We start from the raw sequence: 14,812 nt of genomic DNA, 5'->3' as shown, positions 1-14,812 counted from the left end.
TTAAAGTTATGTACATTTTGAAGAATGGAGACCAGGAACAGGCACAGATAGGCATAGGAAGAGAGGGAAAATGAAGAAAAAGACTTACTTTAACATAGGTTCGTTCAGTTTCAAGAAGTTCACAAATAACCTTGCGTAATTTATCTGCATCTGTTAATTGTCTCATGGTTACTAGCTGGGGTCCTGTGTATTCCTAAAGAAGCAAACAGGTCAGAAGTGTTCATTTCAAGCAAAATGTGACATCCTGCTCTGTACTGTTTGGAAGTGATTTTTAAAAACTTAATAGAGAAACCCGTCTAAGCAACTTTTTTTCTAACCCAAATCTGTGATTTCATCAGTGTAGGGAGCTTCCAGTAGTGCAAATCCCTCTACCAATGAAGATGAGTTCTTAAAGTCTTTTATAATCTGACTTTTTTTCCTGTCTTTCCACTCTTCTGACCCCTTACATTCCCCACATACTCTATATTCTAGAAACACTGGCCTCCTTGTTGTTCTTTATACACCACACTCCATCTCCTGACTGTGCATTTTCTCTGCATGTCCCCCAGATTTGTGACTCTGTCCCTCCTAATCTCTGACAGAATCTCAGGCCTGGGTAGCAAACAGAAAATGCAGAGTCAGGAGACAGAATGTGGTAATCAAGGAACAACAAGGAGGCCATTGTCACAAGAACAATGTTCAGTTAAGGTCTCACATTCTGCAAGAATTCTTTCCCAGTCTTCCTTAATCCTTCATTTTAGGTCCTTCCCTTTATTGATTATTCCCACTTTACATATGAGGAAATAGTCACAAAATGGAAAAATGACTTTCCCCAAGGTCAAACAACTGATTTTAGAATTCAAACCAAGGATTCAATTCTTAGATTAATGCACTTGACTACCTCCCTAAATTAGTTAGATACCAGCCCTCTTGTCTGCTGTTAAATGACTATACTGACTACAGAGATATGTCATATAGACAAGAAATTTTTGAGAAGTACCATCATTACTAGAAAATGCAGATATATATATATATATGTGTGTGTGTGTATATATATATATATATATATATATGGAGTTTCAAAAATCTTAGGACAATTTGTACACTCTACTCTTTTTGGGAAAGTTGGCACAATTATCCTTCTCTGGGTCTTCACCTCCCCAATCTCTATAAACTTGGAAAGATTGCTGATAGCAATTCAGCAATCACATCTGTAGTTCATTGAGGTCTAATTATCTGAACATATTAAAGAAACTAGGTGTTCTCTTACAATTTCCTCATTTGTACTTGCAGTTTTTAGCAAATGCCTGTTTAAATGTTTTCCTAAAGGTGTTAGACTTTAAATGTTGCAATAGTTCCTTGGTCCCTGGATTGTCATAAAAATGTTGTCTTGGATGGCAGAAAAATTACTTTTCTGCTGTCACACATTGAGCTATGTATATTTGACTACTACTGTAGTCTTTGTAATATTATTCAACAGTTAGGCTAAAATAACCTAAAAATCAGTCTTCAAGAAAAACTTTAGCCACCTAAGTTTTCTTATTTGATCACAAAAGATTAGAAGCAATCAATGGTTTTAGCTTTTCAGAGCACAGGATACCCATTAAAAAACACTGGCTTTAATTTAAAATCATCATTTTCTCATAAAATTGGGGAAAATTTTTAGGAGATCCTAGACATTTTAAATCCAAGTTGGGTTTTTCCCCCCCTTTCTTAGAAATGTAATTTTTGGAAGGTATTCTTTACCCCAGGAAGTCTATTTCATCCACATTTAAAAATTTCTTGATTCTATTTTCTTCAAAAGATTAGAATTCTTAGCTTTATTGTCCTTGTCTACTGGCTGTCTCTTTGGTAACTTTAACATTATGCAATTAAACTTGAATTTATAGCCATCAAACCAATCAACCAACCAACCCTTGCAGTAAAAGTTTCTTCATTATCCACTTCATTTACATTTTCTTTCACCATCCTAAATAAACTTGAAGTTTTTGCCTGAACAGTTATACTATGATGAATACAATTTGTATTGCAATCTTCAACCACAAGCCAAAAGATGCTTTATTTCTCTTACTACAACACTTCTATTCCTTGTTGTTTGCAAACTACAAAAATCTGATGTAACTTCACCTCTTTCTCTGATTTGGCCTGTGTTTAAAATGTCCCATACCACAGATCCAGACATTCTAACATTTATCCTATTTTAGAGTTAATATTAAGCTGTTCAATTACATCAAATGATCAAATGTATGTTCTAATGCAGGTCAAAACCATGCAGTCTGTTTTTATGGGGCCTGCAAGCTAGCAGGGTTATTTTTTTTTACATTTTAAAATTCGATAAAACTTGATTTTTAAAATGTACAAAACTCCAAAATACTTAGCTTGCAGGCCCTTTGTAGCTCTGTTCTGATGAATTCAGTTTTAGATATGTTAAGTTTAAGATGCCTACTGGACATCCAGTTCCAGGCTTCTGATAAGAAGTCTCTTTATGTGCTAGCAGTGTTTCCATTTGAATCATTCTTCCTTTTGTCCATTTTGTTAGAGGATTTTTCTTTTTTAAAAAAATTCATAATTTTGGGGAATACAATATCTAGCAACACTTCATATCTATACACTAGAAGCAAGTGCAGATGACTGACAATGTAGCAATTAAAACCCTTGAGTAGCTTGCATGTGTTATATTAATTGAATTTTGGCTTTCATTAAATGTAACCTGATATCATTTTATAATTTGACTTGGTATCATTTTATAACTCCCACAAAATTGAACTTGCCACATTAATTCACATTTAAACTCACATTAATCTTGACCTAGCTGCATAACAATAAATCCAAGTTAGTTACATGAATTTATATATTAAAAACAAAAAGGCTTAAAATAATAAAGATTATATGGATACTATAGAAAGCCAGGGAAAAAAATCTTCCTGAACAAATCCTCACTTGATCCTTTCATTACCACTAATTCTTCTGCTCTTTCTAAACTCCTCAAAAAATGCAACCTACAACAGGTGCCTCTACTTTTTCTTACTCTCTTCTAAATCCTTTATAATTCAATTTCTCATCTTATTCCACCAGAAATTGCTCTCTAAAAAGTTACTAACAGCTCTTTCTCAATCTTCATTCTCCTTGACCAGTATGCAGTCTCTGACTCTGCTGTTCACCACCTCCTCCTTGATATTCTCTTCTCTCTAGGTCCTAGGACACCCATCTCTCTCGATTCTCCTTGTATCTGATTATTCCTTCTCTTTTCCTAGATCTTCTTCCAGAACCCACCCTCTAACCTTAGATGACCCTCTGGCTCCTCTTTCCCTCTCCATCTTTCAATTGGTGGTCCAACTGGCTCCCATGGATTTAATTGCCAGTTCTTTGTTAATGATTCTCAAATTTATTACTTTGTCCTAAACTGTTGTTCTCCAATCTTTCACCTCCAAATTCCATTTATGTATGTATGTATGTATGCATGAATGTATTTATTTTTTTCCAATTTATACACCACACTCCATCTCCTGACTGTGCATTTTCTCTGCATGTCCCCCAGATTGTAAGGATAGTTCTCACCATTCACTTTTTGTTAAGATTTCGAGTTCCAAACTTTTTCCCCTATCCCTTTCCTTCCCCTTCCCCAATCTACCTTATATAGGTTGTTCATGTACAATCATGTCAAACATATTTCCATATTAATCATATCCAACGTTCTTTTAGATATCTCAAACTTGATGTCCAGAGATCTTAAGCTCACTGTGTCCCAAACTGAACTCATTATCTTTCCCCCCTAAAGGTCTCCTTCTCCTCCCTTCCTTATTATTGCAGAGATAACACCATCCTCCCAATCCCACAACCTGGGAATTATCTTCAATTTCTCACTACTTCTCATCATCACCAACCCAAATTCAAATGCTGCAATGGCCTATTTATTTCACTTTTTCATCATCTTTTGAATACACCACTCTGGTGTAGAACCTTACACCTGGATTATTTATAATAGCCTGTTAGTGGGTCTCTCCCTACTCTAATACATGCTCCATTCAGTGATCAAAGTGATTTTCCTAAAGAATAAGTCTGGCCATTTTGCCCCTACTCAATACATTCCAATGGTTTTCTATTGCTTCTAGGATCAAAAATAAAATGCTCTATTTGGTACTTCTAAAGAAACAGGTAAAGATGTCAACTAAATTTGAGTCTTATGTTTCCAGATCCTTAAATGCAGATTTTGACTGATTTAGCTAGATCCACTCAAGGGAAGTGATATTTTTTCTTTTCTTCCCACTTACTATTCAGTTTAGATGATTACTAAAGATGTCTAGAAACATTAATGATTCCTCCAGGGAAGTGGCCAAGTAGGAAGGAGATACAGACTTGGTTTTTAGGTTTCTGGAATATTAATCCAGAACTGTATTGTGACTTTCTGCTTCAGGATTTCTATGTATACTACTCAAAATTGTCTTGAAGCAGAGTCATGTGAAAGTCCAAGGGGGGGGGGGGGGGACTCCATCATTTTAGTTATCTTTCTGCAAACCAGAAATGGTTTGGTTAAAGATTAATGTCGAACTAAATTAAAATTTCTGGCAGATTTAGGCAAAAAATGAGTAGAGTATTAGTATTAATAATTATTAGACTTAATAAATTGATTTTTCTTTGACAGAATTATTCAGTTAAAAGTTATTTAGAACTATATAGATTTGGTAACAACCTACAAATAAAGTTTATGGACATATGTACTATCATTTGCAATAACAGATTTTTTTCCTTTATCTTGAATGCTCATTTTATCATGTTTTTGTTTATATATTTGAACATCTGTACTTGCCAGTGCAATTCAGACTGAAATTTAGATTCAAAACATTTACAGTTTTTGGAGATGATCACCCTGCCAAATGAAGTAGTTTTTTAATTAGAAAAAATAAAATTTCTCCTCTCATTAAAGTAAATCTCTGTAAAAGAGCATTTATAATTTTGTAGAGGATGGAGTTTGCATATAGTTACTCTGATAGATGTTTTACACCAGAGCTAGGTAATATTTTTTCTTCTAAACAACTAATACACATAAAAAAGTCCCTCACAAATAAAGGGATCTTTTAAAAAGTTTTCTTTATCTATTCACTTTTCCTTTAAAATAAGAACAGGAAATAAAACACTACAAAAATAAAACAATTACCATGAGTAAAATCTATCTATATATATATGTATATAACTTTCCTGAATTCTTTATTATAGTCAGTTAGTCAATCAATAAACATTTATTAAGTCCATAGTATGCTCTAGGGACTGTTCTATCTGCTTATCCATTAAGAATGATATTAATAAACAATAGATAGGAGAGAGACAAAAGAGAGATACACAGATCATATACACCTGGAGGAAGATAAACTAGAAAGAATTCCATTATCTTTTGGAATAAACATAAAGAAAATGTATAGAGAAACTGAAGATGTGTGGGTAAAGAATTTTCCAAAATGTGGATGAAATCACAACTTTTAGAAACATCTCAAGGATCAGATGTTTTCCTAATAAAAATCCTCTTATTACTTAAAAGTAACAAAGAACCATATCAGTTACAATGGAAACTCAATAGATTCACCCATTAGATTTTTTTTAATTTAAAAAAACTTTGTTTTTGCAAAGCAATGGGTTTAAATGACTTGCCCAAGGTCACACAACCAGGTAATTATTAGGTTTCTGAGATCAAATTTGAATTCAGGTCCTCCTGACTCCAAGGCTGGTACTCTATCCACTGCACCATTAAGCAGCTTTTACCCATTAGATTTTAAGCTACTTTTTGCATCTTTTTTATCCCCAGAACTTAGCAGAGCTTAATAAATATTTACTAATTGACTGATTCACAGACTTCTGACCCAAAAATGAAAATCCCTCACCTTATTTGTTTTGTCACTCTCATCAGAGGACTCCAGGTCATGTACATCTGTCTCTTCAGGAGTCATTTCAGCACTTCTGACTTGCTCAGAACAAAGGCTGTTTCCTGTTAAAAATGTAAATTTAAAATAAATCATATAATTTTAGAGGTGGAAAGGATCTCAGCAGTTATCTAGTCCTGCACATATGTAAACCTGCTATAAACACATCCAAAAAGTGACCATCCAGTCTCAGTTTGGAGGCCTCCAATGGGGAAGAGGTTTGTCACTTTATGACAATCTGATTCTGCCCACTGGAGCCATCCTGGGTCCTCTGGGACCAGTGGTCCACTATGGATCAGGTTGATAGGAAATGGCCCTGGTTACAGTGGGAGATCTTGGCCTTTCTCTTCCAAATAACAATTTTCAAATATATGAAAATAAACCTGTACCCCTTGGAGTCTTCTTCAGATTCAGGATTGCAGTAACCTCTACCTTTCTTCACTGCACTGGATTCAAGATTATCTTGGATGTTTCTCTGGACTATCTCCAGCATATCAATAGCCCCAATCAGTCACACCCCAAATAATAATCCAGATGTAGTCTAGGCAGAATATAGTTCAGAAGGACTGATACTACTTTATTTTTACAAGCTATATCTCTCCTAATATTAGTTAGCATTTACATAACACCTTCAAGGTTTATAGAGCATTTTCACATGTTATTTCACTTGATCCTCACAACAATTCTCTTAGGGAAGAGGTAATAATATCTTCATTTTACAAATGATGAAAATGAGGCTTGAGGGAAGGGGTAGATGACTTGTTGAGGTTCTCACAATTAGTATCTGAGGTAGGATTACAGCTTTAGGCACTCCTTGCTCTAAGTCTATCCAGGATTTTTTGAATCCAAATATTAGATTTATTCCTACTGAACTGTTATCTTAGTAGATTCAAACCAATGCTTCAGCTTATCAGGTAGTTTTTGCAATCTCATGCTGTAATTCAATATTTTAGCTGTCACTTTCAACTTTGGATCACCAGCAAATTTGATGAACTATGACTTTAACAAAGCCATTTGATGAAAATGTTAACAAGCAAAGGATCAAGAAAAAAAAAAATCAATGGAATATTCCACCAAAGCCCTCCTACCAAACTGACACTGAACCATTGAATTCTTCTCTATAAGTCTATATTACTGATTTACTGTAAAGGTCACTTCTTTCTATCTTTAAATAAGAAGAATATGAAATACTTTATTAAAAAAAAATCTGGGGGCAGAGCACGGGCTTTGGAGTCAGGGGGACCTGAGTTCAAATCCAGTCTCAGATATTTAATAATTACTTAGCTGTGTGTCCTTGGGAAAGTCATTTAACAACATTACCTTGCAATAAACCACAACCATCCAGACAGACATGACAGACTTGGTGATTAAAATGAGACATATGTTGTTTGAACATCATCTGTATTGGAATTTGTTTTGTTTTTCTTTTTTCACTTGTGATCTCATCAAGAACCACAGAATCAATCATCATCAACACATCATCATCATCTTCTTCTCCTACTGGGGTTAAGTGATTTGCTCAAGGTCAAGAGCTAGTAACTTTCTGAGGTTAAATTTGAACTCAGATCCTACTGACTCCAGGGCCAATGCTCTATCTACTGCACTACCTAGCTGACCCCAATTATCATCTTTAAACAGATAATCGTTAGGTCTATTTATTTCTTCCTGACCTCCAGTTTTGTTTGTCCAACTGTCTATTACATATTTCAAACTGGATGTCCAATGGACATCTTTTTTTGTTTTAGGTTTTTGCAAGGCAAACAGGGTTAAGTGGCTTGCCCAAGGCCACACAGCTAGGTAATTATTAAGTGTCTGAGACCGGATTTGATCCAATGGACATCTTAAACTCAAAATGTCTGAAACTAAACTCATTAACTCTGTTCCCTCCTCTCAAACTGTTCCTTCTTTTTAACTTCCCTAATTTTTTCCCAGGGGTACCACCATCCTCCCAGTCTCTGATGCTTGTTACCTAGATATTCTCAATTCCTCATTCTCTCTCACAGCCAATCTGTTGCTAAGACCTGTTTATCTCACCTTTGCAACATCTCTTGAATAGAGCCCCTTCTTTCCTATGACACTACCACCTCACTGGTTCAAACCTTCCTGATGACCTCATTTCTGGACTACTACAGTAGACTGCTAGTGGGTCTGCCTGCCACAAGTCTCTCTTCTCCAATCTATGCTCTAGTCCACTAGCAAACTGATCTTCCTAATGTGCAAGTTGTACAAATTAAAAAACTAAAGTAAAAAACCCCAACCCTTTCTCTCATCTGGAACTTATTTTTTAACTCATCATCTTTCTGCTCTACTAGTTCCTCCTTTGTCTACCTGGATTAATGAGATAGATGGAGTGATAGAAGGTTCTAATCACAGAGAAGACTTTTATGACGATATTGAGGACCAAGGGTCGTATCTTGACATCTGCCTTATTCTTCCTAAATCTATTTTTCATCTTTACCATGAATGAAATCAAATCACTATCTACTCTGGTCCAAGAACTCTTTTCTGGCCTCATTTTTCTTTCTTGACAATTTTGGCCTAATAATGAACCAGTTAAATTATATACTGTCCTCTTATCCTTGAACCCCTTGCCTCCTCAACTCATGTAATTTCAAACACCAGATCTTATTCTCGTCCTATGCCTTTTCTATTCTTACTGAAATATGACTGGAAAATGTGGAAAGAAGTAAATTTGTTATCTTATCTCCACTGGATGCTTACTTTTTTTTTTGGCAAGCCAATTGAGACTAAGTGACTTGTTCACTGTCACACAGCTTATTAAGTATCTGAAGCTGAATATGAAGTCAGGTTCTCCTAACTCTAGGTCAGCATTCCTTGGATTTTCATTTTTGCCTGTCAATGATCTTATTTTCCCCCAATTAACTATCAAATCCCCTATTGTGACTATTTCAAAGTCTATCAACTCATGATTCTGCCTTTCTCCCGCCCTCTCAAAAAATAAGTCTTTGCCTCCTACTTTACTGAGAAAAGAGAGGACACATAAAGTAATTGCTTCTTCTTTCCAATGCTTTATCAAAAAACCCTTCCATATCATCACCCACATTTTCTTCCAAGGTTAACTGCCCTGGAGGGTAGCCCTTGGATCACCTATCTTCAATCTTTTGGGTCCTTTCCTGATGCCCACCAATATGTCCATTTATGTAAGAGTCTTCACCTGACTGATATCTCAAGCTTTTTCACCCTTTCCCCACTACTCTCTTAAAAGCATTGTGTTATCCATTACCTCACCTCTTGGAATCTGTTTTCCACCAATCTAATGTTACTATTTTCACCAAGGTTACTGATGGTCTTTTAACTGATAAATTCAATGTTAATTTTCAGTATTCATTCAAGTTTAATGTGAATGCATCTTTGGACAATGCAGGACATTCTTTCTTTGATTTCTTAATGCTGTTCCTTTTCTACTTTTCTGCCACTTCTACCTTCAGTTCTACTTATTGCTACTTTGTTTTGCTTTGCTGGGTCATCACTGATTCATAACCAATAACATTCTGCAAGGCTCTATTTGAGCTCTCTTTCTCCTCTCCAGAATTCAGCATAGTTCTTTGCACTAAGTCGATACTTAAGGAATATTTTTTCATTCATTTGTTCATTCATTGCCTCTTTCTTTGTGATTTCATCAACTCCACAGATTCAGTTATTGACTCTATGTAGACGAATCTCTTAACTACATATCTAGAACAAATTCCTCTCCTGAGATTCTACATCACCAAGTATACACCACACCCCTTCTGAATGTTCTATCAAAATTTTAAATTTAAAATGTTCAGGTCTGGAATATACTCCTTCTTCACTAAGGCTTCCAAGTATTCATAGCTTCCTTAATGCAGTTCATGTACCATATAAATGACCTGCTTCTTGACTTGCATAGCTGTTAATGCTCTCAGTCTTCCCTCAAATAACCTGTATATGTACTTATCTGTTCACATATTTCACCAGACATAAACACACATGCACAACCACACCAGTAGAATACAATCTTCTTGAAAGTTGGGACTATTTTCCATTTTTGTTTTTGCATTTTTTTATTCTTAGTGCTAGCATAATACTTTGCACACAGTAGAAGCTTAAGAAATTCCTACTAAATTGTATTGAATGTGGTTCTGAAAAGCTAGGAATAGAGAAAATTTACAGGGTGACAGAAAATCATTACATAATTAATATGTGAACAGATAGAGCAACTAAGGGGCTTGTTGTACAGAATCAGACTGCATTTTGGTGAAGAGAAACAGAAGGGAAAAGAGAGGTGATAATGATGAGTAAACGACAATTATCCAAACATCTGCTGAAGGCAGGCAATTCCTGACTTGTTTTAATGACAAGTTCATTTTTCAAAAGATGGAACAACTAATAAAAACCAAGTGTTATTGCAAATCTAATTCTGACCAAAGAGGAGTGACTAGTGAGATAGATCTAATGAGGAACTTGGAACAAATCCATGCTAGAATTCATTGTAAAAGATGAGAGAAAAATACTCTAGCCTTTGGAAAATTAAGTTTTTTTAAGGGTTCAGAGACAGAAGAGCCTTCCTAAAATTTTACAAAAGTCAAATTAAGAGGGATAGTAAGCTCTCTAAAAGAAAATTTTATAGATAACAAACAAAAACCATTCTGTTTGCATTTTGTGGGCAAAAATAGCTAGGTCTACAACCAAGAACAACTTATTCTGAGAGGGGAAAAAAAGAGAAAGTCTTTTCTAAAGCCACATGCAGGGAGAACAGACAAGATGGAAGAGTAGTAGGTAACAATGCAACCTCGTTGCCCTAACAACAATTTCATTAATGAATACACAAATTCTAAACTGATTAATTATTTGAATTCTAGAGGGCTATTATTCTACCATAAGACTACAAATTTTACCACGAGGAAAGTGATTAGGGCAGGATAGTAGAACAGGAGTGGGCTGAGATAGCAGAAGGCAAGAACTGTGAAACAGGGATATACCAGCACCACTCTAATGCTAAAGAAAAGGAAGCTAGAAAGTTGAAAGGGTAGAGAGAATTCCAGTGTGAGAAAGCCATAGGAATAGATGGAAGTTTCAGGGTAAATGGGGAGCTAAGATATATTAGCAAAGCTTAGAGAGTCAGAAGCAGAAGCAGGAAAGGAATGATTAAAGGATATAAAAAAGCTCTTCTCAAGGGAAGAAATCAAAGCTAAGTATATGGTGGTGAACTCCAGAGATTTAGAAGCAGAACAAGAAAAGGAATGTTCAAAGGATAAGAATAAATTAAAAGAAGAAATCTAAGCTACCTATAGTTATATTTTTAAAATGCTTTAAATCACTAATAATTAAAGAAATACAAATTAAAGCAACCCTAAGGTCCTATCTCACATATGTCAGATTGGTGAAGTTGACAAACATAGAAAACGATAAAGAAGAGCTTACAGAAAAAGAGGCACATTGACATATTTTGGTCAATTTATTAATTTGTATATCCATCTGGAAAGCAATTTGGAATTGATCAAACATTTATAAATTGTGCATACTCTTTGACTCAGCAATGCCACTGTTAGGTCTATTATTCAAAAAGAAACCATATGTACCAAAATATTTATAACAGCTCTTTTTGCTGTGGTAAAAAACTGGAAAGAAGATGTTTATCAAATGAAAAATGGCTGGAAAAATTGTATATGAATGTAATGGAATATTGTTTTGCTATAACAAATAAAAATATGATTACAAAGAAAGTTGGGAAGATTTGCATGAACTGATGTAGAGTAACGAGTCAAACCAGAAAAATAATTTATGCTATAATATTGTAAAAATGAATAATTTTTAAAGACTTAAGATCAATGCCCACAGAGAGGGAAATTTTCAAATATCAAAAAAAACTAAATTTTCATAATTTTGCCAACAAAGATCAGGTGTTACAAATAGTTTACAACTTATAATTGTTTGGAGGTTAGTTTTCCTATCCACATTTTTTTTAATGAAAATTCTTTTAGAATACATAAGCTGATTTCAAATTAGTCATATTTTGTGAGAAGAAACATATTACTGGTTCAGAAATCAATCATATATACTCCCATAAAGAAATGAAGGGAAATTGAAAGGATAAATAGATAAATAGTAAATGGGCACACCAGGATTTGAATCGAATTCCACAGAAAGAAAAACTGTCTTGCTGATTTTTTTAATGTCACTCATCCCTTTTGATGAGCTTTGACTATTTTCACCAGACCAGGTTCAAAAGACTTTCGGCAATTCTTCAAAATTACTTCTACCCTCAAAGGCAAGAATAACCATTTGCCATGAAGGACACTCAAAATAATGTGGTATGGATCTAAAAGTAATTTTTTTTTAGGTTTTTGCAAGGCAAACAGGATTAAGTGGCTTGCCCAAGGCCACACAGCTAGGTAATTATTAAGTGTCTGAGACCAGATTTGAACCCAGGTACTCCTGAATCCAGGGCCGGTGCTTTATCCTCTATGCCAGCTAGCTGCCCCTGATCTAGAAGTAATTTTAAAAAAGTAATTCCAAAAGTATTTTGAGCAATACTGGTATCCTTACAGTAAGTATGGTTTTATATGAACAAGCACTCATTTAGATGCATGCCCCCATCTAGTATGTTATAAATCTTATAGGAAAGTCTTATCTAGCCACAATTTTATATAAAGTCTGCATTGCCCACTTGAACAATAAAAAATATAGGAGAGGACACCATTTTTCTGAACAATATAGGTACAGCATGTGACAAATTCTAAAATAATAAATTAAACAATACCAATGGAATTTGCTAACTTAAACACTATAGATGAAAGCTGGGTTTCACTGGCATGACGCTGCCACCCTGTGGCCAAATAAAAGAAGCGTTTCTTAAATATTTAATGTATTTTTCTCAAGAAGAATGGTCTGAATATAATTTTTTAAAGAGGAAGAAAGAGGGTAGGAATAGCCTTAAATTCTTAAAGACCTCAGTTCTCTTCAACCTATTCTGCTTAACAGGCCAGCGTTTCAAGCACGTCTTCCAAAATAATTCAACTTCATCAACATTTATTAAGTTTTTGACATTGAATTAAATGCAGAAAGACAAAGACAGAGATCAACTCCTGACTTTTAAGAGTTTACAACCTAATTTGATGACAATAAGTCCATACAAAGTGATTTCAGAAGATACAGAGCACTAAAAACTGGAGGGATAAGTAAAGACTTCTTGCAGGAGTAAGAACCTGAGTTGAGCTTGATGGTAGTCAGTAATATTAACATGCAGAAATTAGCAGAAGCAAGAAAACATTGTATACTGTAATAGCAATATTGCTTTAAGAACAACTTTGAGTGAGTAAGTCATTTTTGACTATTATAAATACACGAATTAACTATAAAGGACTTATGAAAGATGTTATTTACATCCAGAAAAGGAACTGTTAAGTAGAAGTATATAAAGAATGATTTTACACATATATTCATACTTGTGTCTAATGAATTCTAGAAAGAGAGAATAAAAGGAAAAAATTTACATGATAATTTCATTATATATTTAAAAAGAATAGCAAGTTGTACATAACAGATCTGTGCAAACTTGCATGATGTACGATCATTTTTTAAAAATTATACTATTATGAAAATGTTCGTTTCATTCCATTATTTATTTATTTGTTTGTTTGTTTATTTATTTTTTTTAGTTTTTTGTAAGGCAAATGGGGTTAAGTGGCTTGCCCAAGGCCACTCAGCTAGGTAATTATTAAGTGTCTGAGACCAGATTTGAACTCCAGGGTTGGTGCTTTATTCACTATGCCACCTAGCTGCCTCTATTCCATAATTTAAAAATAAAATTTTAAAATTTTAAAAAAGATGCTAAAATTAGAGAGTACATTCCAGACTGGGGATATAGCCCATACAAAAAAGCAACAATGACCCACATTTCAACCCATCTTCTACAGAAAAGTATCCCTTCTATCATTTGCTCTATTGCTAATTTTTAATCTTTCCCTATCTACTGATTACAGCTTTGTTTCCTACAAACATGTCAATTTCTCCCTTAACCTTTAAAAAAAAAAACCAAAACTTTTCTTGAATTGACCACCTTTCTTCCCTTTTGTGGCTAAATTCTTTGAGAAAGTCATCTATAACTTGTATCTTCACTCCTTCTTCAAGACAAGGATCAAATGTTTGCCTGTATTTGTATCCAAGGTGCTTAGCACATGATGCTAATATTCATCGACTTCACCTCTCTATAATTTTTGACATTAATAACTGTGCCCTCCTTCAAGATATTCCTTCTGCTCTTGACCTTTATGATAAACCACATAATAAGACAATAAAAGGAACCTTAGTCCAAATCCCAGGTATACCCACTCTGACCTACCCCCATGATTTTTGGACCAGTCTATCTTGTCCTCAGTCTCTCACCAGTTAAATCAGGGAGTTAGATTATATGTCTTCTAAGTTTCCTTCCAGCTCAGGATTTATGATCTTATATTTTGTCAGTAATCCTCTCCTTTGTTATATCATCATAAATTTTTTTTCATCTTAACAAGAGTTAAATTTAAGTTTTTTCCAAGATTCTTTCCTAGCTGTCTTCTTCTCTCTGCAATCTCTCTCAATAATCTCCTTCACTACTGCCTAACAGACATCTACTTCTATAGGTAGTATTGGCACCTCAAACTCAGTATATCCAAAACAGAATTTATTTTCTTCTTTTCTAGACCCATTGCTCCTCCAAATTCCTCTATTTGCTTCCAGTCATCAAAGTCATCCTTGGTTTTGTCCACCTCCTTAAACCCATATCCAATCAGTTACCAAGTCTTGTCCATTTTACATCCACAATATTTCTTATATCCATTCTCTTTTCTTCATTATTCTATTTCAAGATATCTCCATGTATCACCTGAATAGCAAACTAATTTTCTACTTTTATTCATTCCCGCTGCTAATGCATCCTGTGAGCATGCTAATCATCT

The 14,812-nt window shown here is 34.5% G+C and overlaps 1 protein-coding gene across 7 annotated transcripts in view; it reads right to left on the bottom strand.

Moving 5' to 3' along the window:
• TIAM1 (TIAM Rac1 associated GEF 1) overlaps window positions 1-14,812 on the bottom strand; it is a 355,527-nt gene that overhangs the window by 34,446 nt on the left and 306,269 nt on the right. For all 7 annotated transcript variants that reach the window (XM_074214024.1, XM_074214023.1, XM_074214022.1 and 4 more), the window contains 2 exons: window positions 5,853-5,956; window positions 89-193 (listed from right to left, as the gene is read on the bottom strand). In XM_074214024.1, coding sequence (XP_074070125.1) covers window positions 89-193; window positions 5,853-5,956 — 209 coding nt within the window. The remainder of the gene's footprint in view (window positions 1-88; window positions 194-5,852; window positions 5,957-14,812) is intronic.

This window comes from Macrotis lagotis, chromosome 1, assembly GCF_037893015.1.
Source record: "Macrotis lagotis isolate mMagLag1 chromosome 1, bilby.v1.9.chrom.fasta, whole genome shotgun sequence".
NCBI classification, from domain to species: domain Eukaryota; kingdom Metazoa; phylum Chordata; class Mammalia; order Peramelemorphia; family Peramelidae; genus Macrotis; species Macrotis lagotis.
The sequence above is the reverse complement of the archived record's forward strand: the minus strand, read 5'-3'. Positions and strand labels throughout refer to the sequence as shown.